We start from the raw sequence: 25,921 nt of genomic DNA, 5'->3' as shown, positions 1-25,921 counted from the left end.
CTCGGATAGCCCGGATAATACCTGCCAGTCTGCACAGCGCGATATCAGCCCTGAGCATATCGGACTGCTTTTTCCCCCCACTACATCACCGGATTCCTGCCGCAAGCTCTGGACCATTACACCAGATCTTCGCAGCTAGCTAGCTGCTACCGAGTGGCTATTGTGGCTAATGCCTTTGTCCAGAAGCATGCACCAGTTAGCCTTGAGCTATGCCCATCTCCCGGCTAGCAAACGAAGTACACAAACTACAATACCTGTCTTGCCAATTGGCCTGGACTCTTTGTCAACACGGAGCCCCGCCGATCCATCACGACTGGTCTGCTGATCTGTCCTCCAAAATTGATGACATTTCCATCCCCAATTACAACATTTTTCGTCAAGATAGAACTGCTACAGGGGGCAGAATTGCAATCTACAGTAGAGATAGCCTGCAGAGTACTGTCATACTATCCAGGTCTATGCCCAAACAGTTCGAGCTTCTAGTTTTAAAGATCCATCTCTCCAGAAATAAGTCCCTCACTGTTGCCGCTTGCCCCTCAGCTCCCAGCTGTGCGCTGGACACCATATGTGAATTGATTGCCCCCCATCTATCGTCAGAGTTCGTACTGCTAGGTGACCTAAATTGGGATATGCTTAACACCCTGGCCGTCCTACAATCTAAGATAGATGCCCTCAATCTCACACAAATTATCAAGGAACCTACCAGGTACAACCCCAAATCCGTAAACACGGGCACCCACATAGATATCAACCAGGATCTCAGCGATCACTGCCTCATTGCCTGCGTCCGTTATGGTTCTGCGGTCTAACGACCACTCCTCATCACTGTTCAAACGCTCCCTAAAACACAGCCCTTGGTTCACTCCAGACTTGACTGCCCTTGACCAGCACAAAAACACCCTGTGGCATACTGCACTAGCATCGAATAGTCCCCGCAATTTGCAACTTTTCAGGGAAGTCAGGAACCAATACACACAGTCAGTTAGGAAAGCAAAGGCTAGCTTTTTCAAACAGAAATTTGCATCCTGCAGCACTAATTCCAAAAAGTTTTAGGACACTGTAAAGTCCATGGAGAATAAGAGTACCTCCTCCCAGCTTCCTACTGCACTGATACTAGGAAACACTGTCACCACTGATAAATCCATGATAGTCGAGAATTTCAATAAACATTTCTCTACGGCTGGCCATGCTTTCCACCTGGCTACCCCAACCCCAGCCAACAGCTCCGCACAGCCCACGTCTCCTTCACCCAAATCCAGAGAGCTGATGTTCTGAAAGAGCTGCAAAATCTGGATCCCTACAAATCAGCTGGGCTAGACAATCTGGGCCTTCTCTTCCTAAAATTATCCGCCGCCATTGTTGCAACCCCGATTACTAGTCTGTTCAATCTCTCTTTCGTATCGTCTGAGATTCCTAAAGATTGGAAAGTGGCCGTGGTCATCCCCCTCTTCAAAGGTGGAGACACTCTAGACCCAAACTGTTACAGACCTATATCCATCCTGCCCTGCCTTTGTAAAGTATTCGAAAGCCAAGTGAACAAACAGATCACTGACCATTTAGAATCCCACCGTACCTTCTCCACTATGCACTCTGGTTTCTGAGCTGGTCACGGGTGCACCTCAGCCACTCTCAAGGTCCTAAACGATATCATAACCACCATAGATAAAAGACAGTACTGTGCAGCCGTCTTCATCGACCTGGCCAAGGCTTTCGACTCTGTCAATCCTCGTATTCTTATCGGCAGACTCAACAGCCTTGGTTTCTCTAATGACTGCCTCGCTTGGTTCAGTGTGTCAAATCGGAGGGCCTGTTGTCCGAACCTCTGGCAGTCTCTATGGGGGTGCTCTTTTCTCTGTATATATCAATGATGTCGCTCTTGCTGCTGGTGATTCTTTGATCCACCTCTATGCAGACAACACCTTTCTGTATACATCTGGCCCTTCTTAAGACACTGTATTAACAAACCTCCAAACGAGCTTCAAAGCCATACAACACTCCTTCCGTGGCTTCTAACTGCTCTTAGATGCTAGTAAAACGAAATGCATGCTCTTCAACCGATTGCTGCCCGCACCCGCCCGCCAGACTAGCATCACTACTCTGGATGGTTCTGACTTAGAATATGTGGACAACTATAAATGCCTAGGTGTCTGGCTAGACTGTAAACTCTCCTTCCAGACTCACATTAAGCATCTCCAATTCAAATTTAAATCTAGAATTGGCTTCCTATTTCGCAACAAAGCCTCCTTCACTCATGCTGCCAAACATACCCTCGTAAAACTGACTATCCTACCAATCCTTGACTTCGGCAATGTCATTTACAAAATAGCCTCCAACACTCTACCCAGCAAATTGGATGGAGTCTATCACAGTGCCATCCGTTTTGTCACCAAAGCCCCATATACTACCCACCACTGCGACCTGTATGCTCTCGCTGGCTGGTCCTTGCTACATATTCGTCGCCAAACCCACTGGTTCCAGGTCATCTATAAGTCTTTGCTAGGTATAGCTCCGCCTTATCGCAGCTCACTGGTCACCATAGCAGCACCCATCCGTAGCACGCGCTCCAGCAGGTATATTTCACTGGTCATCCCCAAAGCCAACACCTCCTTTGGCCGCCTTTCCTTCCAGTTCTCTGCTGCCAATGACTGGAATGAATTGCAAAAATCACTGAAGTTGAAGACTTATATCTCCCTCACTAACTTTCAGCGTTAGCTGTCAGAGCAGCTTACCGATCGCTGCAGCTGTACAAAGCCAATCTGTAAATAGCCCATCCATCCATCCAACCAACTACCTACCTCATCCCCATATTTGTTTTTGTTTTTCTGCTCCTTTGCACTCCAGTATTTCTACTTGCACATCCTCATCTGCACATATATCACTCCAGTGTAAATTGCTAAATTGTAAATACTTCGCCACTATTGGCCTATTTATTGCCTTACCTCCTTACTTAATTTGCACATATTGTATACAGATTTTTCTATTGTGTTATTGACTGTTTGTTTGTTTATGTGTAACTCTGTGTTGTTTTTGTCGCACTGCTTTCCTTTATCTTGGCCAGGTCGCAGTTGTAAATGAGAACTTGTTCTCAACTCTCCTACCTGGTTAAATAAAGGTTAAATAAAAAATAAATAAAAAAATGTGGATTTCTATCACCGAATCGAGGTGTAGATCACATCTGACATTCCAGTGTTCCAACTGGTAAACAAGGCTATATGGGATTTATTTCAATGCGACTCCATGCAGCCATTGGCAAGGTCCGCTTTATGTATAATGCCAGGATCCGCTTGTGGATTTGACAGCTCTAATAAAATCAAATGTTATTGGTTTGGGATAGGCGACTAGACTGGCTGTACTCCAGCCAATCAGCATTCATTGATTAGGGGTGGGTTTGGGATAGGCGACTAGACTGGCTGTACTCCAGCCAATCAGCATTCATTGATTAGGGGTGGGTTTGGGATAGGGGACTAGACTGGCTGGACTCCAGCCAATCAGCATTCATTGATTAGGGGTGGGTTTGGGATAGGTGACTAGAACGGCTGTACTCCAGCCAATCAGCATCCATTGATTAGGGGTGGGTTTTGGGATAGGCGACTAGACTGGCTGTACTCCAGCCAATCAGCATTCTTTGATTAGGGGTGGGTTTGGGATAGGGGACTAGAATGGCTGTACTCCAGCCAATCAGCATTCATTGATTAGGGGTGGGTTTGGGATAGGCGACTAGACTGGCTGTACTGTATCTAACAGTAGTAGGAATGTTGTATGATGAGCCTATATGCTTAGATTGACTCATCATCAGCCTGTTTGACCAGCCTGTTTCTGGTCCCCACACACAAGGAAACAGGCCCCTGGTGATTTTCAGACAATTAGTTTACAGTTAATTAAGTAATAACAAATACTGAAGAGACTTGAGACAGGGCCTGGTGTGAGGGATAACCCTCTATCTCTCTCTCTCTCTCTCTCTCTCTCTCTCTCTCTCTCTCTCTCTCTCTCTCTCTCTCTCTCTCTCTCTCTCCCTCTCTCTCTCTCTCTCTCTCTCTCTCTCTCTCTCTCTCTCTCTCTCTCTCTCTCTCTCTCTCACACATACATGCATGCATGCACGCACACACACAAACAAACAGTGCGCTGTGAGATGACAGTGATAGGCGAGTGTCATTAGTACACTGACAGGCTGTGACTCCTCAGTTTATCTCCACTCTGCTGCGCCTGGATTGGATGGCTCATACACTATGGCAAAAGGCATTAAAATGTCTAGGTTAATGGAGAATGACACTGTTTCATAACATAACCAACGGCTCTTCCCTCTGAATGCTTTTACACAGGGTTATCGCTCTCCTGGGGAAACGACACCAGGGTCGCATTCAGTGAGCAACAAGTAGTGGATGTGTCACTTGATTACTGTTTATATCATGTGAATAACTGTGTGTGTGTGTGTGTGTGTGTGTGTGTGTGTGTGTGTGTGTGTGAGATATTCATACGTTATCTAGAGAATACCTTTCTATGGGGACCTGAGCCCTGCGCCTTCCCCATCTCTCTGCTCTTCTCTGGGGGAGAGTGGGCTCGGATGGCTCCCTGAACTGGAGGTCTCCCTCCAGTCCAAACCTCTGAGATAGTAACAGACTATGTTTACCTGCATCTTCTGAGCCCGTCTTTTGTCAGCTCTCTGGTTTTGGTGGTAGATGCGGCTGAAGTTGGACACGATGACTGGGACAGGCAGGGCAATGACCAACACCCCGCTCAGAGAACAGATAGAACCAAAGATCTTCCCCGCAATCGTCTTAGGAACCATGTCTCCATATCTGGAAGGAGAGAGAGAGAGAGAGAGGGAGAGAAGGGAGGAGAGAGAGAGAGAAGGGAGTAGAGAGAGAGAGAGAAGGGAGTAGAGAGAGAGAGAAAAGGGAGTAGAGAGAGAGAGAAGGGAGTAGAGAGGGAGATAAGGGAGTAGAGAGGGAGAGAGAAGGAAGTAGAGAGAGAGAAGGGAGTAGAGAGAGAGAAAGGAGGAGAGAGAGGGAGAAGGGTGGAGAGAGAGAGCGAAGGGAGTAGAGAGAAGGAGAAGGGAGTAGAGAGAGAGAGAAGGGAGTAGACAGAGAGAAGGGAGTAGAGAAAGGGAGAAGGGAGTAGAGAGTGGGAGAAGGGAGGAGAGAGAGGGAGTAGTGAGAGAGAAAAGGGAGTAGAGAGAGATATAAGGGAGTATAGAGAGGGAGAAGGGAGTAGAGACCGAAAGAGAGAGAGAGAGAGAGAAGGGAGTAGAGAGGGAGAGAAGGGAGTAGAGAGAGAAGGGAGGAGAGAGAGAAGGGAGTAAGGAGAGAGAAAAGGGAGGAGAGAGAGAAGGGAGTAGAGAGAAAGAGAAGGGAGTAGAGAGAGAAGGGAGTATAGAGAGAAGGGAGTAGAGAGAGAAGGGAGTAGGGAGAGAGAGAAGGGAGGAGAGAGAGGGAGAAAGAGGTTAGTTCAGATGGAGTTAATTCACACAGAACAGGCCAAAACTCATTCACACTTCTTTCAATAAGGAACATTCACAGACTGTTCTGAGTTGCACTAGATCGATGGAACATCAGGCCTTCCACACAGCTCTCTCAGAAGAGACCTTAACCTCCTCAGACAGTCTGCCTCCAGTTGATCCTCTCAGAGACTTCAGTGCTTTCATTAGGTGACAGGAGAAAACATCAACCTTCGAGAGTGCAGACCGGAAAAGAGAGGAGAGCAGAGGGGAGATGGGAGCGGAGTGGAAGGAGAGAGGAGGGGAGAGGGGAGCGGAGTGGAGGGGAAGGAGAGCAGAGGGGGATAGGAGCAGAGGGGAGGGGAGAGGCGAGGGGAGAGGAGGGGAAGGAGATCTGAAGGGGAGAGGAGCAGAGAGGTAAGGGGAGTGGAGGGGAGCGGAGTGGGGGGGAGAGGGGAGGGGAGCAGTTGGAAAGAGAGCAGAGGGGAGAGGAGCAGAGGGGAGAGGAGCAGAGGGGAGGGGAGAAGAGAGGAGCAGAGAGGATGCGAGGAGTGGAGTGAGAGGCGAGTGGAGGGAAGGGGAGAGGAGGGGAAGGAGATCGGAGGGGGAGAGGAGCAGAGAGGTGAGGGGAGTGGAGGGGAGCAAAGAGGAGCGGAGAGGGAGAGGGGAGCAGTTGGAAAGAGAGCAGAGGGGAGAGGAGCGGAGGGGAGGGGAGAGGAGGGGAGAGAGGAGCAGAGGGGAAGCGGGGAGTGGCGGGGAGAGGCGAGTGGAGGGAAGGGGAGAGGAGGGGAGTGGAGGGGAGAGTGCAAGGGAAGTGGAGGGGAGTGGAGAGGAGCAGAGGGGAGAAGAGCGGAGGGGAAGAGGGGAGCAGAGGGGAGGAGAGCGGAGGGGAAGAGGGGAGCAGAGCGGAGGGGAAAGGGGAGCAGAAAGGTAAGGGGAGTGGAGGGGAGAGGGGAGTGAAGGGGAAGTGGAGAGTAGAGGCGAGTGTGTTTACTTTACCACAGCCATAATATCTCTGTTTGACCTTTTGAAATACCTATATGAAAGCAGTGCGTGGGCTAACCTTATTAGCAACCTTTATAAACATGTATTCATGGTTCTATCTAAATGTATTTTACCTTTATAGGCAAGTCAGTTAAGAACAAATTCTTATTTTCAATGATGGCCTAGGAACAGAGAACTGCCTTGTTCAGGGGCCAGACGACAGATTTTTACCTTGTCAGCTCGGGGATTCGATCTTGCAACCTTTCGGTTACAAGTCCAACGCTCTAACCACTATGTGGGGGAGCGAGAAAAGACGGTAATCAGGTTCTCAGAACTGACAGTGCCCCGGCAGCAAGGGGAGCAGAGGGAAGCAGAGAGGAGCGGAGGTTTAAGAGGGGAGCAGATGGAAAGAGAGCAAGGAGTGGAGGAGAGCGGAGGGGAGAGAGGAGTGGAAAGAAGCAGAGGGGAGAGGAGCAGAGGGGAGGGGAGAGGAGGGGAGAGAGGAGCAGAGGGGAGTGGAGGGGAGAGACGAATGGATGGGAAGAGGGGAGTGGAGGGCAGAGAAAAGTGCAGGGGAAGTGGAGGGGAGTGGAGAGGAGCAGAGGGGAGAGGGGCGGTGGGAAGCGGAGGGGAGATGAGCAGAGGGGAAGAGGGGAGCGGAGAGGGGAGCAGAAAGGTAAGGGGAGTGGAGGGGAGTGGAGTAGAGGGGAGAGAGGAGTGGAGGGGAGTGGAGAGTGTCGGGGAAGAGGGAAGTGGAGAGGAGAGGAGGGGAAGAGGGAAGTGGAGGGGAAAGGAGAGTGGAGGGGAAGTGGAGGGAAGAGGTGAGGGGAGAGGAGCAGAGGGGAGAGGGGAGCAGAAAGGTGAGGGGAGAGGGGAGTGGAGGGGAAGAGGGGAGTGGAGAGTGGAGGGGAAGTGGAAAGGAGAGGGGAAGAGGGGAACGGAGGGGAGAGGAGTGGAAGAGGAGCAGAGGGGAGAGGAGTGGAAGAGAGCATGCAGGAGCGGAGACGAGGGCTTAGGGAGCCTGGGACATTTTCTAAAAAGTAATTTAGCTCATCCAATCTGGAATATTCAGAAGTCATAAAGCAATCACGGCCGTGTTTCAAATGCAAACACAATTACGCTAGACATAATAGATCTGTCCCTTCCCAAGAGGAAGCCACTGTGTCAGAATAAAAAGACCAATAAAAAGAATACAACTAATTTTAAACGACTAAGGACAGCAATAAAACTCCAGTCTATGGAAAAAGAAACAACTAAACTTTATTTCTAAAGGTGCTTATTTGGTATTCCTGAGTAGAAAGTGTTGGTCATTTGCTTTTATTGGCTTCTGGTGCCAGAGGTATTGGTACCGAGACCCAGTCTGACTACAAATGGACTCATAGTCACACACATCATATGGCAGCGCCAGGCTTTACATATATCTAACGTCTCAGTACAGAAATAATTGCACATTAAAATATTATACAAAATGCAGCATTCTATACAGAAATGTTATCTGGGGCATAATGAGTTGTATTAAACGTGTAATCCATAGCAACAATAATTGCTTTCTCCTAAAGCTGGGCCATAAAATAGCCAGCTTAGGAGCAGCGATATACAAGAGCTCACAACTAATCCTATTTATTCATCACATTAACTAGGCTGGATAGAATACAGAATGTTGACATGTACTCTGTTCACAGCTAATTGACGCCCTATTAAGGGTGGAGTTACGGTAGAGAATATCCTATGTATGGCTACACTTTAGGTTTGCTTGTCAGCGTATATTATATCTGTTTTCGCAGCACCATACAGCCTGAGGCCAGAATAGACAGGACTCGGCTTCTCTCAACTCTAAATCCCAGCTTTCCCTAACTATCCATCCAAAGATGATTAAACAACAACAGCAACAACAACAACAAATGTGAAGATTTACATTTTCAAGGCTTAACTTCTGTAAACATAACTCACCCAAAGGCCAAACAAATCCCACTATGTGTTGTTACTTCAGAAGTACATTGTTTTGTGTGGATTCTTTGTGGGTATAGGATCATAATGTACAGATATAGGACATGTGCTGTAGCATGGGGAGCCTCAGACAGACAAAATGGCGGCAGAGTGAGATCAAAGAAGGCATCCAGTTAGATGTCCCACTCCCCATCCATCCATCCATCCATCCATCCATCCATCCATCCATCCATCCATCCATCCATCCATCCATCCATCCATCCATCCATCCATCCATCCATCCATCCATCCATCCATCCATCCATCCATCCATCCATCTCCATCTCCATCTCCATCTTCCTGATGGGATGCATTATGCCGTGTAGAGCCATCAGGGAACTCACACACTGAATTCATCAGAGATAAGTAAGGAGAGAGGTTGCTCCTCAAACTACCATATAGCTCTAATGGTTTTCCACTCCGAGTAATAACACACACACACACACACACACACACGCACACACACACACACACACACACACACACACACACACACACACACACACACACACACACACACACACACACACACACACACACACACACACACACACACACACACACACACACACATACATACACATGCACGCACACACAAACACACACACAGCTTTGAAAGACAAAATGAGAGCAATTTAATGGAAGTGCCATAGAGTTGAGTACTTCTGTAGTAATTCCCCCCCCCCCCTTCTTCCACTGCGGCAGGACCACACAAAGTCTCACAGATGTACTTTTTGAACGATTGGATTCCAGTTGGGAAAATAATGTGTTCCATTTACTCCATTCATTTAAACCCATCTGGACTGACAGCCTGAACAATTTGGAACGTTCTTTGGTAACACTATATTTTAAGGGTCCATAATAAACGTAAGGCATTTACAAACAGTTTTCTAACCATTTATTAATCATTACTCCCACATTTGTAAACGTTAGTAAGATGGCGCCAACAGAGATGGTCGCCTCACTTCGAGTCCTTAGGAAACAAGGCAGTATTTAGTTTTTTTATGTATTATTTCTTACATTGTTACCCCAGGAAATCTTAAGTCTTATTACATACAGCCAGGAAGAACTATTGGATATAAGAGCGATGTCAATTTACCAACATTACGACCAGGAATACGACTTTCCCGAAGAGGATCTGTCACGTTCCTGACCTGTTTTCTGTTGTTTGGTATGTGTTTATTGGTCAGGGCGTGAGTTTTGGGTGGGCAGTCTATGTTTTCTGTTTCTATGTTGGTTTTGGGTTGCCTGGTATGGCTCTCAATTAGAGGCAGGTGTTTGACGTTTCCTCTGATTGAGAGTCATATTAAGGTAGGTTGTTCTCACTGTTTGTTTGTGGGTGATTGTCTCCTGTGTCTGTGTTTGTCGCGCCACACGGGACTGTCTCGGTTTGTTTGTACGTTCGTTCTTTTGTGTAGTCATTTTCCTGTTCGTGAGTTCTTCGTTTTATGTAAGTTCGCATGTCCAGGTCTGTCTACTCCGTTTTGTTATTTTGTTAGTTATTCAAGTTAGTTCGTTTTTTGTCTTGTCTAATAAATCATTATGAATTCACACCCCGCTGCACTTTGGTCGAATCACTACTCCTCTTCGTATGAAGAGGAGGAGGAATTCCGTTACAGAATCACCCACCAAACCCAGATCAAGCAGCGGGTTAACGGACAGCAACGACAGCAGCAGTGGGTCAAGGAGGATTGGACATGGGAAGAGATTCTGGACGGAGAAGGACCATGGGCAGAGCCAGAGGAGTGTCGCCGTCCCAAGGCGGAGCTGGAGGCATCTAAAGCGGAGAGGCGACGATATGAGGAGGCAGCACGGAAGCAAGGCTGGAAGCCCGCAAGTACAACCCAAACATTTCTTGGGGGGGGGGCTAAAGGGTAGTGTGGCGAAGTCAGGTAGGAGACCTGCGCCAACTTCCCGGGCTTACCGTGGAGAGCGAGAGTACGGGCAGACACCGTGTTACGCAGTAGAGCGCATGGTGTCTCCTGTACGTGTGCATAGCCCGGTGCGGGTTATTCCACCTCCCCGCACTGGTAGGGCTAGAGTGAGCATTGAGCCAAGTGCCATGAAGCCGGCTCAACATATCTGGCCTCCAGTACGTCTCCTCGGGCCGGTGTACATGGCACCAGCCTTACGCATGGTGTCCCCGGTTCGCCAACACAGCCCAGTGCGGGTTATTCCACCTCCCCGCACTGGACGGGCTACGGGGAGCATGCAACCAGGTAAGGTTGGGCAGGCTCAGTGCTCAAAGGAGCCAGTACGCTTGCACGGTCCGGTATATCCGGCGCCACCTTCCCGCCCCAGCTCAGTACCACCAGTGCCTACACCACGCACCAGGCTTCCAGTGCGTCTCCAGAGTCCTGTTCCTCCTCCACGCACTCTTCCTGTGGTGCGTGTCTCAAGCTCAGTGCCTCCAGTTTCGGCACCACGCAGCAAGCCTCCTGTGCGTCTCCAGAGCCCTGTACGCACTGTTCCTTCTCCCCGCACTCGCCCTGAGGTGCGTGCCCTCAGCCCGGTACCTCCAGTTCCGGTACCACGCACCAGGCCTATAGTGCGCATCGAGAGTCCAGTGTGCCCTGTTCCTGCTCCCCGCACTAGCCTTGAGGTGCGTGTCTCCAGTCCGGTACCACTAGTTCCGGCACCACGCACCAGGCTTACTGTGCGCCTCAGCGGGTCAGAGTCGGCCGTCTGCCCAGTGCCATCTGAGCCATCTGTCTGCCCAGCGCCTTCTGAGCCATCTGTCTGCCCAGCGCCTTCTGAGCCATCCGTCTGCCCAGCGCCATCTGAGCCATCCGTCTGCCCAGCGCCTTCTGAGCCATCCGTCTGCCCAGCGCCTTCTGAGCCATCCGTCTGCCCAGCGCCTTCTGAGCCATCCGTCTGCCACGAGCCATTAGAGCCGCCCGTCTGTCCCGAGCCATTAGAGCCGTCCGTCAGTCAGGAGCCGCTAGAGCCGTCCGTCAGTCAGGAGCTGCCAGAGCCGCCAGCCAGTCAGGAGCTGCCAGAGCCGCCAGCCAGTCAGGAGCTGCCAGATCCGCCAGCCAGTCAGGAGCTGCCAGATCCGCCAGCCAGTCAGGAGCTGCCAGAACCGCCAGCCAGTCAGGAGCTGCCAGAGCTGCCCTTCAGTCATGAGCTGCCCTACAGTCATGAGCTGCCCTCCAGTCATGAGCTGCCCTCCAGTCATGAGCTGCCCTCCAGTCATGAGCTGCCCTCCAGTCATGAGCTGCCCTACAGTCATGAGCTGCCCTCCAGTCATGAGCTGCCCTCCAGTCAGGAGCTGCCCTCCAGTCAGGAGCTGCCCTCCAGTCAGGAGCTGCCCTCCAGTCAGGAGCTGCCACTCAGTCATGAGCTGCCACTCAGTCATGAGCTGCCACTCAGTCATGAGCTGCCACTCAGTCATGAGCTGCCACCCAGTCCGGAGCTGCCACCCAGTCCGGAGCTGCCACCCAGTCCGGAGCTGCCACCCAGTCCGGAGCTGCCACCCAGTCCGGAGCTGCCACCCAGTCCGGAGCTGCCACTCAGTCCGGAGCTGCCACTCAGTCCGGAGCTGCCACTCAGTCCGGAGCTGCCATTAGTACAGAGTTGTCCCTCTGTCCTAAGCTACCTCTCTGTCCGGAGCTACCTCTCTGTCCGGAGCTACCTCTCTGTCCGGAGCTACCTCTCTGTCCTGAGCTACCTCTCTGTCCTGAGCTGTCTCCTCTATGTAGGAGGGGCCTTAGTGAAGGTTCCTGGACCATGGTCGGGGGCGAGGGTCGCCACTCAAAGGACGCTAAGGAGGGGGACAAAGACAGTGGTGGAGTGGTGTCCTCGTCCACCGCCGGAGCCGCCACCGCGGACAGATGCCCACCCAGACCCTCCCCTTGAGTTGTAGGGGTGCGCCCGGAGTTCGCACCTTGAGGGGGGGGGTTCTGTCACGTTCCTGACCTGTTTTCTGTTGTTTGGTATGTGTTTATTGGTCAGGGCGTGAGTTTTGGGTGGGCAGTCTATGTTTTCTGTTTCTATGTTGGTTTTGGGTTGCCTGGTATGGCTCTCAATTAGAGGCAGGTGTTTGACGTTTCCTCTGATTGAGAGTCATATTAAGGTAGGTTGTTCTCACTGTTTGTTTGTGGGTGATTGTCTCCTGTGTCTGTGTTTGTCGCGCCACACGGGACTGTCTCGGTTTGTTTGTACGTTCGTTCTTTTGTGTAGTCATTTTCCTGTTCGTGAGTTCTTCGTTTTATGTAAGTTCGCATGTCCAGGTCTGTCTACTCCGTTTTGTTATTTTGTTAGTTATTCAAGTTAGTTCGTTTTTTGTCTTGTCTAATAAATCATTATGAATTCACACCCCGCTGCACTTTGGTCGAATCACTACTCCTCCTCTTCGTATGAAGTATGAAGGAATTCCGTTACAGGATCCTTTGTTTGGACCACCACCCAGGACAATGGATCTAATCCCAGAGGCCGACCCAAAACAACGTCGCCGCAGGAGAGGTAGACGGAGCGGCCTCCTGGTCAGACTTCGAAGACGTGCACACCACCCACCGCTTCCGAGCATATTACACGCCAATGTCCAGTCTCTAGACAACAAAGTGGACGAAATTAGGGCAAGGGTTGCCTTCCAGAGAGACATCAGAGATTGTGGCTCTCTCGGGATATGTTGTCGGAGTCGTTCCAGCCACCGGGTTTCTTCACGCGTCGCACCGACAGAAACAAACATCTCTCTGGTAAGAAGAAGGGCGGGAGTGTATGCTTCATGATTAACGTCTCATGGTGTAATCATAACAACATACAGGAACTCAAGTCCTTTTGTTCACCTGACCTAGAATTCCTTACAATAAAATGCCGACCACATTATCTCCCAAGAGAATTCTCCGATTATAGTCACAGCCGTGTATTGTCCCCCCCAAGCAGATACCTCGACGGCCCTCAAGGAACTTCACTGGACTCTATGTAAACTGGAAACCATATATCCTGAGGCTGCATTTATTGTAGCTGGGGATTTTAACAAAGCAAATTTGAGAACAAGGCTACCTAAATTCTACCAGCACATTGATTGTAGCACCTGCGCGGGCAATACGTTGGACCACTTCTTCTCTTCGCCCCCCCCCCCCTGCGGGTAGGAGCAAGACTCCATCTTGCTCCTACCGTCCTATAGGTAGAAACTCATACAGGATGTACCCGTGACTAGAATCATTCAACGCTGGTCTGACCAATCAGAATCCATGCTTCAAGATTGTTTTGATCACGCAGACTGGGAAATGTTCAGGGAAAACTCAGAGAATAACATAGATTCATACGCTGACTCGGTGAGTGAGTTTATACGGAAGTTTATTGGAGATGTTGTACCCACTGTGACTATTAAAACCTACCCTAACCAGAAACCATGGATAGATGGCGACATTCGCGCAAAATTGAAAGCGTGAACCACCTCATTCAACCATGGAAAGATGTTGGGGAATATGGCCGAATATAAACAGTGTAGTTATTCCTTCCGCAAGGCAATCAAACAAGCGAATTGTCAGTATAGGAACAAAGTGGAGTCGCAATTCAACGGATCAGACACGAGACGTATGTGGCAGGGTCTACAGGCAATTATGGACTAGAAAAAGAAAACCAGTCACGTCTCCGGCAGCGATGTCTTGCTTCCAGACAAACTGAACACCTTCTTTGCCCACTTTGAGGATAATACAGTGCCACCGATGCGGACTGATACCAAGGACTGCAGGCCCCCCCTCTCCTTCTCCGTGGCCGACGTGAGTAAGACATTTAAACGTGTTAATCCTCGCAAGGCTGCTGGCCTAGATGGCATCCCTAGCCACCTCGTCAGAGCATACGCAGACTAGCTGGCAAAGATAACTGAACTAAATGACTATCGCCCGTAGCACTCACTTCTGTCATCATGAAATGCTTTGAGAGACTAGTCAAGGATCATATCACCTCCAACTTACCTGCCACCCTAGACCCACTTCAGTTTGCATACCGCCCCAACAGGTCCACAGACGATGCAATCGCCATCCCACTGCACACTGCCCTATCCCATCTGGACAAGAGGAATACCTATGTTAGAATGCTGTTCATTGACGACAGCTTAGCATTCAACACCATGGTACCCTCCAAACTCATCATTAAGCTTGAGGCCCTGGGTCTCAACCCCGCTCTGTTAAATTGGGTCCTGGACTTTCTGACTGGCGGTCAGAAGGTGGTCAAGGTAGGAAACAACATCTCCACCCCGCTGATCCTCAACATTGGGGCCCCACAAGGGTGCGTACTCAGCCCTCTCCTGGACTCCCTGTTCACCCACGACTGCATGGCCATGCACGCCTCCAACTCAATCATCAAGTTTGCAGACGACACAACAGTAGTGGGCTTGATTACCAACAACGACGAGACAGCCTACAGGGAGGAGGTGAGGGCACTCGGAGTGTGGTCTCAGGGAAAGAACCTCTCACTCAACGTCAACAAAACAAAGGAGATGATCGTGGACTTCAGGAAACAGCAGAGGGAGCACCCCCCTATCCACATCAACGGGACAGTAGTGGAGAAGTTGGAAAGTTCCTCGGTGTACACATCACAGACAAACTGAAATGGATTGGACAAACTTCACCACAGTGTGGTGAAGAAGGCGCAAAAGCGCCTCTTCAACCTCAGGAGGCTGAAGAAATTTGGCTTGTCACCTAAAACCCTCACAAACTTTAACAGATGCACAATCGAGAGCATCCTGTCGGGCTGTTTCACCGCCTGGTACGGCAACTGCACCACCATCAACCGCAAGGCCATACAGAGGGTGGTGCGGTCCGCACAACGAATCACCGGGGGAAAACTACCTGCCTTCCAGGACACTTACAGCACCCAATGTCACAGGAAGGTCAAAAAGATCATCAAGGACAACAACCACCCGAGCCACTGCCTGTTCACTCCGCTACCATCCAGAAGGCTAGGTCAGTACCCGAGAGACTGAAAAACAGCTTCTATCTCTAGGCCATCAGACTGTTAAACAGCCATCACTAACACAGTGAGGCTGCTACCTACATACAGACTCAAATCATTGGCCACTTTAATAAATGGATTACTAGTCACTTTAAATAATGCCACTTTAATAATGTTAACATATCTCACATTACTCGTCTCATATGTATATACTGTATTTTATACCATCTATTGCCTAAACCGCTCAGCCATCGTTCATCCATATATTTATATGTACATATTCTTATTCCATCCCTTTACATTTGTGTGTATAAGGAAGTTGTTGTGGAATTGTTAGATTACTTGTTAGATATTACTGCACCGTCAGAACTAGAAGCACAAACATTTCGCTACACTCGCATTAACATCTGCTATCCATGTGTATGTGACCAATAAAATGTGATTTGATTTGATTTAGTTATTCACATATGTATATATATTTGCTTAAACAACCTGTGTTGTGTGCCTCTTCTTTTACCAGTGATATGTTCTAGGCTATTTTTTATGTTCTAGGTGTCACGTTCCTGACCTGTTTTCTGTTGTTTTGTATGTGTTTAGTTGGTCAGGACGTGAGCTGGGTGGGAATTCTATGTTGTGTGTCTAGTTTGTCTGTTTCTATGTCCAGCCTAATATGGTTCTCAATCAGAGGCAGATGGTAATCGTTGTCCCTGATTGAGAATCATATATAGGAGGCTTGTTTTGTGTTGGGATTTTGTGGGTGTTTGTTACCTGTCTCTGTGTTTGTGTTCTGCACCAGATAGGTCTGTATCGGTTTTGCACATTTGTTATTTTGTATGTTGTTTGTAGTGTTTCACTTGTTCTTTTATTAAACATGTTGAACACTAGCCGCGCTGCACTTTGGTCCTCTCCTTCACCTATGGAAGAAAGCCGTTACACTAGGCCCTAAAGAGCATCAGGTACTGCAGGAATGTCTACCAATGGCATTGTAACGACTTTCTTCCTGGGGTGAAGGAGAGGACCAAAATGCAGCGCGGTTAGTGTTCAACATGTTTAATTTGAACATAAATGGTGAACACTTACAACAATACAAAAACAACAAATGTGAAAGTCGAGACAGTCCTATCTGGTGCAGAACACAAACACAGAGACAGGAAACAACCACCCACAAACAAACAGTGTGAAAACACCTACCTTAATATGGCTCTCAATCAGAGGAAATGAAAACCACCTGCCTCTAATTGAGAGCCATATCAGGTCACCCTATTACCAACATAGAAACACATAACATAGACTACCCACCCAAACTCACGCCCTGACCGTCAAACACATACAAAATAACAGAAAACCGGTCAGGAACGTGACAGGCATGCTCATATTTTTGTGAGAAATTACACTGGTCACCAAAACATTTATAAAGTAAATCACTTTAGATTAGGGACTGCGAAAAAACTTAACTAATGATTAGTAAATGGTTTTACATGTGAGAGTATAAATGGTTTATTACAGTCCCTTAAAATGAAATTACACATTCTTCACACAGCTTTAACCTAGTATGGGTTCGACATGCTTCTAAAATGTTTCCCCTAACGCCGGCATATTCCTATGGACTAGACAGAATAACATTGACGCTGTCAATAAACACCTATGGCACATTGTTATTTCTGCGGGAGATTCACAACAACCACTTTCAAGTCCTTCTGTTCTGGATCCCCCACTGTCAACACTGTTTCATATACACCAAGGCACAAACCTCATATACACTATATATACTAAAGTATTCGGACACCCGTTCAAATTAGTGCATTAGACTATTTCAGCCACACCCATTGCTGACAGGTGTATAAAATCGAGCACACAGCCATGCAATCTCCATAGACAAACATTGGCAGTAGAATGGCCGTACTGAAGAGCTCAGTGACTTTCAACGTGGCACCGTCATAGGATGCCACCTTACCAATAAGTCTGTTTGTCAAATTTCTGCCCTGCTAGAGCTGCCCCGGTCAACTGTAAGTGCTGTTATTGTGAAGTGGAAACTTCTAAGAGCAACAACGGCTCAGCCTTGACGTGGTAGGCCACACAAGCTCACAGAACGGGACCGCTGAGTGCGGAAGAGCGTAGCACGTAACAATCGTCTTTCCCCCGAGTTCCAAACTGCCTCTGGAAACAGCATCAGCACAATAATTGTTCGTCGGGACCTTCATTAAATGTGTTTTCATGGCCGAACAGCCACACATAAGCCGAAAATCACCATGCGCAATGCCAAGCATCGGCTGGAGTGGTGTAAAGCTCGCCGCCATTGGACTCTGGAATCTCTGGAATGATGAATCACGCTTCACCATCTGGCAGTCCGACGGTGAATCTGGGTTTTGCGGATGCCAGGAGAACGCTACCTGTACTAATGCATAGTGCCAACTGTAAAGTTTGGTGGAGGGGGAATAATGGTCTGGGGCTGTTTTTATGGTTCGGGCTAGGCCCTGTAGTTCCAGTGAAGGGAACCAAGGGGCCTATGCTACAGCACACAATGACATTCTAGACGAAAGGGAAGGCCCCTTCCTGTTTCAACATGACAATGCCACCGTGCACAAAGCGAGAAATGGTTTGTCAAGATCAGTGTGGAAGAACTTGACTGGCCTGTACAGAGCACTGACCTCAAACCCATCGAACACTTTTGGGATGAATTGGATTGTCAACTGCGAGCCGGGCCTAATCGCCCAACATCAGTGCCCGACCTCACTAATGCTGAATGGAAGCAAGTCACCGCAGCAGTATTCCAACATCTAGCGGAAAGCCTTCCCAGAAGATTGGAGGATGTTATAGCAGCAAAGTGGGGGACCAACTCCATATTAATGCCCATCATTTTGGAAGGATATGTTCAACGAGGAGATGGCCACATACGTTTAGTCCTTGTAATGTATCATATTCAAGCTCTGTCTCTAAAGTCATTACTATGATGGTTTATGTGAAGGAGAGTTTTCATTCACATCAGGCCAAGGAGCATCTCGTTAGTGGCGATGCGGACCTCTTAACGTGGTGAGATGATCATTAGAGTTTAGACACACAGCGAGGTCACTGCTCTGCTGTATCATACACACACATATCCACAGACTCCTCATCAAAGTATTCATGCTTTTATACTAAAACTATTAGTTAAAGTTCCGCATCAATGAAGTTACAAATACAAACACACACCTGTACATCTATCAAACTGTTGGCTGAAGCCATAACCAGAGATAGATCCAAGCTACAGATACAAGAAGATGACCTTGTCCCCTCTTTATATTATAGGATAGTACCGTAAGAGTCAATCTGGGTCCTAGGCTAGCAGTCACAACCCTAGAGACAGTTTCCCCTAGCTAGCTGAGCAGTAATGGGTTTAAGTAGCCAGTCACAACCCTGGAGACAGACAGTTTATTCTTAGCTAACAGTGGAGTAATGGGTTTAAGTAGCCATGCTTTGATTTCTCATCTCATAATGAAATCAACCACTTCTGTCACAGTCTGCTGGAGATGACAACTCACACACTTACACACCAACAAACACACACGTTCCAATTCCATTCACTTAGGAGATGGAGAGAGATATTCACACATTAGTCACACAGTTTAGGAAATGCAAACAAAATATGTTGTCCCTTCAGCCAAAGGAAAATCAACCAAACCAAGAATGCTGTTCCGTTCGATGAGAAAAAAAGAGGGGAGTGGAAAGCTTCAATTTAAAAATCACAAACTTCAGTAGCCTTTTCAAACCTAAAATACTTTCACATTTCCTGAATTGCAGGAAATGTGATCAAATTAAGATCCTACATCTGTAATAGCATTTAGATTACTTTATGTTACTGTAGACTATACGTAAAAACAAAAAACACCACAATTCAAGCATTAAATCCTTCATATTCTTTTGAGGGGCAGAAACATTATCCAATTAAGAAAATGTATTTCAAAAGAACAGGATAGCATATTTTAAGTTTTATTTCATTACTAGTCTTTGCTTAGTAGCCTGGGCTATATGCTGCAGCGTGGTCACATGTGGAGTGCATTGAACGGAGGTTATTCTTGGAAAGGAACATTTCTAAGGAAATTCTATGAAATTCATACTTTGAAATTCACTTTCCCGTAGATCTAAGGGCTGGAACACGTCAACTACTTAAATGAGGTAATACAGATATCATCTCAGAAGCCTATCTCCCGTAAATGATTCACATCCCATTTGAACAGATAAGTCCATTTCAGAGAATGAACAGATAATCATACTCATCTGAAAGTCGTCTGTAATGGAATCACATCAAACCCAGCTACAAGCCTAATACTACAGAGGAAAGACACATCTCCCTCTAATAGCCACTCCAAAGAGCCAAGCTGACCTGGTGTGTTTGTGTGTGTGATCTGTGATACTATCTTTCGGACATCACCAGACACCATGGAGAGAGAGACAAGGGCTGATATCAGAGATAATACACAGAGAGTGTGTGTGTGGTAATAAGCAGTGTTTGTGTGAGTGTGTGTGGGTGGTAATACGTGGTATTAGGGTATAATTTCTCTCCAACCCACCAGGATAACAGTTAGCGATTGCCAGCTTCCCCAATAGTCTAAGAGAGGGAGCGACAGAGGTAGTGAGTAATGGAGAGAGAGAGAGAGAGAGAAGAGCAAGGGATATAGAAATGAAAAGAGGGCTGAGGAAGAGAGGAATAGACAGATGGAGAGAGCACTTTGAAAAAAAATCACGTGAAAAATATATAATACAACAAATACATGACATTTTCATGAGTCAGTCAGTCATATCACGTACATTTTTCACATGTGAACAAATCAGGAAAAATGTTGCATGGGAAAAAAAGACACGTGAGTCAAACTGTCACGTCCTGACCATAGAGAGTCCTTATTTTCTATAGTGGAGTCGGTCAGGACGTGACTGGGGGGTTAGTCTAGTTTATATTTTCTATGTGGGGTTCTAGTTTGTTTTTCTATGTTGGTGTTTTGGTATGATTCCCAATTAGAGGCAGCTGGCTATCATTGTCTCTAATTGGGGATCATACTTAAGTAGCATTTTTCCACCTGTGTTTTGTGGGATATTGTTTATGTGTAGTTGCATGTTAGCATTCCATTGTCATCACGTTTCATTTATTCTTTATTGTTTTTGTTGTGTGGTTCACTTACTTTAAATAAATACGATGTGGAACCCAGATCACGTTGGTCCGAGTATGCGTCCAGTTCGTACGACGAGCGTGACACAGACACGTGTGAAGTTTCACGTTTATTTTTCACATGGCTCAGACATGTCATTCCCCAACATTTCACATGTGTTATATGTTTCATATATGTGCTTTTATAACTGGCAGGATTGGGCTCTGAGTCTCCCACAGGAGAAGCCAACATCTTGACCATTCAACAAAGAGGGGCAACACTAATTTTGAAGGTGCAGGCTTCGTAACCATGAGGAACCATGACCGACTCATGTCCGCTACACTTTCCATGTGCATTTTCACATTTTAATGTCAACTAGGACTGTCAAACAATTCAAAAATGTAATATTGCAGTATTTCTTGCGATTAATCATAATTCATTGCAAATTCATAATTTGCAAAAATTGAGCTGTATTTCTTTTTTTGTATACTAAAAGCATTAGAAGAATATTGACAGTTTGATTTTTTCCAAAAGTCATCTTGTTTTGACATGGCATGTTTGTGCTTAGCTGTGTATTTTGGATGTTTTCAGTGTATTTTGGATGTTTTCAGTGTATTTTCAATGCTTTCAGACAATGCGCAACGAAAAAAATTTGCCAAAAAGTTAACTTGAATGAACTGATTAACTCTGACAGATCTGATTTTAACATGTTAAACAGGATACATGACAGGGCGCGCTAGCATCTCTGTTCTTTTCAGTGGGCTCATTCCGACGGGTACTTAACAATGTATGAAAAAAAGAGGCTGCCTGCAGCAGTAACACTCCTAATGGATGGGTCAGAAATAAGAAATAACTATTTTGAACACACTTGAATTATTATACTCAGGTAGGCTAAGTTAACTTTTTACAGAATGGCATTACAGAACTTGCAATTCCACATGTGGAAACATTGCTACTACAACATGTTAACACCACCTTTTCACATGTGAGGATAATAACATTATTTCACCACCACATGTGAACTTGCAATTCCACACATGAACGTGACATTTTCACATGAGAATGATTTTCACATGTGAAACTGCATATCCAGTTTTCACGTGAATTGAAAACGTTTTTCTTCTTACGTGAAAAGGTGATGTTAACATGTGAACTTAATACATGTGAAAACTTAACTCTTGAAAAAAGTTTAAGCTCAACATGTGAAACTACAAATTTGACTTGTTTTTTTGGGAAGGGTTGTGTTTCCCTCCTACGCCACACCTCCTTCAAGAACACCCTTCTGTTAGGACCACAATCCCCTGCTGCCGCTGTGGCTGGTGACCCCACAGGGCTATGTCACGGCTGTGTGTGTGTGTGAGTATGTGTGCGCACGCACGCACGCGTGTGTGTAACAGCAAATAAGTAAGAGCAGAAACAAATCCCAGACTTCTCACCAGTAAAAAGGTCAAGGTGAAAACACACAGAGGGAAAAATTGCAGGTGACACCTCCAGTTCATTTAATCCAGTATGCTGGCTGGCTGTCACTGAGTTTTTGCGAGGAGAGAGTGGGAAATGAGGAGAGACAACAACATTACAGAAAGGAAGGGACACTGTTACCACAGCCCAGTAGCTCAGGGGTTGGGAGGGGGGCTGTCACTCTCAGGGGGAGTATCATCTGTCATGGTTTCCTGCTGAAATGAGAGTCAGAGTAGTAGAGAGAGGAGCAGGAACTATTCAGAACCACGGAGAGCTCCTATACAACTATGGCAGACAGGGTACTCACATAAACAAACTCTTTAAGAATGGTTTGACATTTCAGTCAGTACGTCAGTCAGTCAATCAGTCATTCAGTTAATCAGTTAATCAGTCAGTTAGTCAGTAAGTGACTCCAGACAGAGAGAGAGAGACTAGACTTTTAATGCTCTTTATTGAGACATTCTACCATACAGTACCCTCCACCCAACCTTCTGTACACAAAATGGCGCCGATAGAGATGGTCGCCTCGCTTTTTTAATGTATTATTTCTTACATTGTTACCCCAGGAAATCTTAAGTCTTATTACATACAGCCGGGAAGAACGATTGGATATAAGAGCAACGTCAACTTACCAACATTACGACCAGGAATATGACTTTCCAGAAGTGGATCCTCTCTTCGGACCACCACCCAGGACAATGGATCTAATCCCAGCAGCTGACCGAAAACAACGGCGACGCAGAAGGGGCAGACGGAGCGGTCTTCTGGTCAGGCTTCGGAAACAGGCACATTGCTCACCGCTCCAGAGTATACTACTCGCCAATGTCCAGTCTCTTGACAACAAGGTCGACGGAATTAAAGCAAGGGTTGCCTTCCAGAGAGACATCAGGGATTGTAAGAAGAGGAAGGGCGGGGGTGTATGCTTTATGATGAACATTTACATTTACATTTAAGTCATTTAGCAGACGCTCTTATCCAGAGCGACTTACAAGTTGAACAACTCATGATGTAATCATAACAACATACAGGAACTCAAGTCCTTCTGCACACCCGACCTAGAATTCCTTACAATCAAATGCCGGCCATTCTACCTACCAAGAGAATTCTCGTCAGTTATAGTCACAGCTGTGTACATCCCCCCTCAAGCGACTCTATGTAAACTGGAAACTATATATCCGGAGGATGCATTTATTGTAGCTGTGGATTTTAACAAAGCAAATTTGAGAACAATGCTACGTAAATTTTATCAGCATATTGATTGCATGACACGTAGGGCTAATACACTTGATCACTGCTACTCTAACTTCCGCGATGCATACAAAGCCCTCCCCCGCCCTCCCTTCGGAAAATCCGACCACGACGTCATCTTGCTCGTCCCGGCTTATAGGCAGAAACTCAAACAGGATGTACCAGTGACGAGAACCATTCAACGCTGGTCTGACCAATCGGAAGCCACGCTCCAAGATTGTTTTGAATATGTTCCGGTCAGCCTCAGAGTGTCACGTTCCTGACCTGTTTTCCTTTGTCTTGTATTTATTTTAGTTGGTCAGGGCGTGAGTTGGGTGGGTTTGTCTATGGTTGATTTTCTATGTTGAGATTTTTGTGTTCGGCCTGGTATGATTCTCAATCAGAGGCAGCTGTCAATCGTTGTCCCTGATTGAGAATCATACTTAGGCAGACTGGGTTTCACGTGTGTTTTGTGGGTGTTTGTTTCCGTGTTTGTGTTTTCACCACACGGTACTGTATAGGTTTTCTGCACTTCGTTTATTTGTTTTGTATTCAGTGTTCAGTTTTCGTTATATTAAATCATTATGAACAGTAACCACTCTGCGTATTGGTCCGATCCGTCTCGCCTCTCCTCGTCCGAGGAGGAGGACGAATATGACTACCGTTACACAGAGAACAACATCGACCTATACGCTGACTTGGTGAGTGTGTTTATAAATAAGTGCATAGGAGATGTCGTACCCACTGTGACTATTAAAACCTACCCTAATCAGAAACTGTTGATGGATAGCGGCATTTGCGCAAACTGAAACAGAGATCCACCACATTTAACCACGGATAGAGGTCTGGAAATATGGCTGAATATAAACAGTGTAGTTATTCCTTCCGCAAGGCTATCAAACAAGCGAAATGCCGGTACAGGGACAAGGTGGAGTAGCAATTCAACGGCTCAGACACGAGACGTATGTGGCAGGGTCTATAGGAAATGACGGACTACAAAAAACAAAAATAGCTAAGTCACGGATACCGACGTCACGCTTCCAGACAAACTAAACAGCCACCGTCGCGGCTCGCTCACAAAGACTGCGCCCCCCCTCTCCTTCTCAGTGGCTGACGTGAGTAAAACATTTAAACTTGTTAACCCTCGCAAGGCTGCTGGCCCAGAAAACGTCCCTAGCCGCGTTCTTAGAGCATGTGCAGACCAGCCGGCTGGTGTGTTTACGGACATGTTTAATCGCTCCTTATCCCAGTCTGTTGTCCCCATATGCTTCAATATGGTAACCATTGTTCCTGTACCCAGGAAGGCAAAGTCATTTAACTAAATGACTACCGCTCCGTAGCATTCACTTCTGTTATCATGAAGTGCTTTGAGAGGCTAGTCAAGGATTATATCACTGCCACCTTACCGGCCACCCTAGACCCACTTCAGTTTGCATACTGCCCCAACAGGTCCACAGATGACGCAATCACCATCACTCCGCACACTGCCCTATCCCATCTGGACAAAAATAATACTTATGTAAGAATGCTGTTCATTGACTACAGCTCAGCATTCAACAGCATAGTACCCTCCAAGCTCATCATCAAGCTGGAGGCCCTGGGTCTCAACCCCTCCCTGTGCAACTGGGTCCTAGACTTTCTGACGGGCCGCCCCCAGGTGGTCAAGGTAGGAAACAACATCTCCACTTCGCTGACCCTCAAAACTCAAAACCCCACAAGGGTGTGTGCTCAGCCCTCTCCTGGACTCCCTGTTCACCCATGACTGCGTGGCCATGCACGCCTCCAACTCAATCATAAAGTTTGCAGACGACACAACAGTAGTGGGCTTGATCACCAACAACGACAAGACAGCCTATAGGGAGGAGGTGAGTGCACTCGGAGTGTGGTGTCAGGAAAACAACCTCTCACTCAACGTCAACAAAACAAAGGAGATGATCGTGGACTTCAGGAAACAGAAGAGGGAGCATCCCCCTATCCACATCAAAGGGACAGCAGTGGAGAAGGTGGAAAGTTTAAGTTCCTGGGCGTACACATCACAGACAAACTGAAATGGTCCACCCACACAGACAGTGTGGTGAAGAAAGCGCAACGGCGCCTCTTCAACCCGAGGAGGCTGAAGAAATGTGGCTTGTCACCCAAAACCCTGACAAACTTCTACAGATGCACAATTGAGAGCATCCTGTCGGGCTGTATCACAGCCTGGTACAGCAACTGCACCGCCCTCAACTGCAAGGCTCTCCTGGGGGTGGTGCGATCTGCACAACACATCACAGGGGGCAAACTACCTGCCCTTCATGACACCGACAGCACCCGATGTCACAGGAAGGCCAAAAAGATCATCAAGGAAAATAACCACCCGAGCCACTGCCTGTTCACACCGCTATCATCCAGAAGGCGAGGTCAGTACAGGTGCATCAAAGCTGGGACCGAGAGACTGAGAAAGAGCTTCTAACTCAAGGTCATCAGACTGCTAAACAGCAATCACTAACTCAGAGAGGCTGCTGCCTACATTGAGACCCAATCACTGGACACTTTACACAATGCCACTTTAAACAATGCCACTTTAAATAACGGCACTTTAATAATGTTTACATATCTTGCATTACTCATCCCATATGTATATACTGCATTTTATACCATCTACTGCACCTTGCCTATGCCGCTCGGCCATTGCTCATCCATATACTTATATGTACATATTCTCATTCCCCCCTTTAGATTTGTGTGTATTAGGTAGTTTTTGGGTAATTGTTAGATTACTTGTTAGATATTACTGCACTGTTGGAACTAGAAGCACAAGCATTTCGCTACA

At 47.2% G+C, this 25,921-nt stretch overlaps 1 protein-coding gene across 1 annotated transcript in view; it reads right to left on the bottom strand.

Annotated features, from left to right (window-relative positions):
* The window catches only part of kcnd3 (potassium voltage-gated channel, Shal-related subfamily, member 3), a 274,170-nt gene that overhangs the window by 38,514 nt on the left and 209,735 nt on the right, over positions 1-25,921 (bottom strand). Inside the window, exon 2 of the mRNA XM_039011181.1 lies at positions 4,628-4,796. Within this exon, the coding sequence (XP_038867109.1) occupies positions 4,628-4,796 (169 nt within the window). The remainder of the gene's footprint in view (positions 1-4,627; positions 4,797-25,921) is intronic.

Source organism: Salvelinus namaycush, chromosome 16 (genome assembly GCF_016432855.1).
Source record: "Salvelinus namaycush isolate Seneca chromosome 16, SaNama_1.0, whole genome shotgun sequence".
Lineage (NCBI taxonomy): Eukaryota > Metazoa > Chordata > Actinopteri > Salmoniformes > Salmonidae > Salvelinus > Salvelinus namaycush.
Note: the sequence above shows the minus strand (reverse complement) of the source record. Positions and strands in the feature narration are given on the sequence as shown.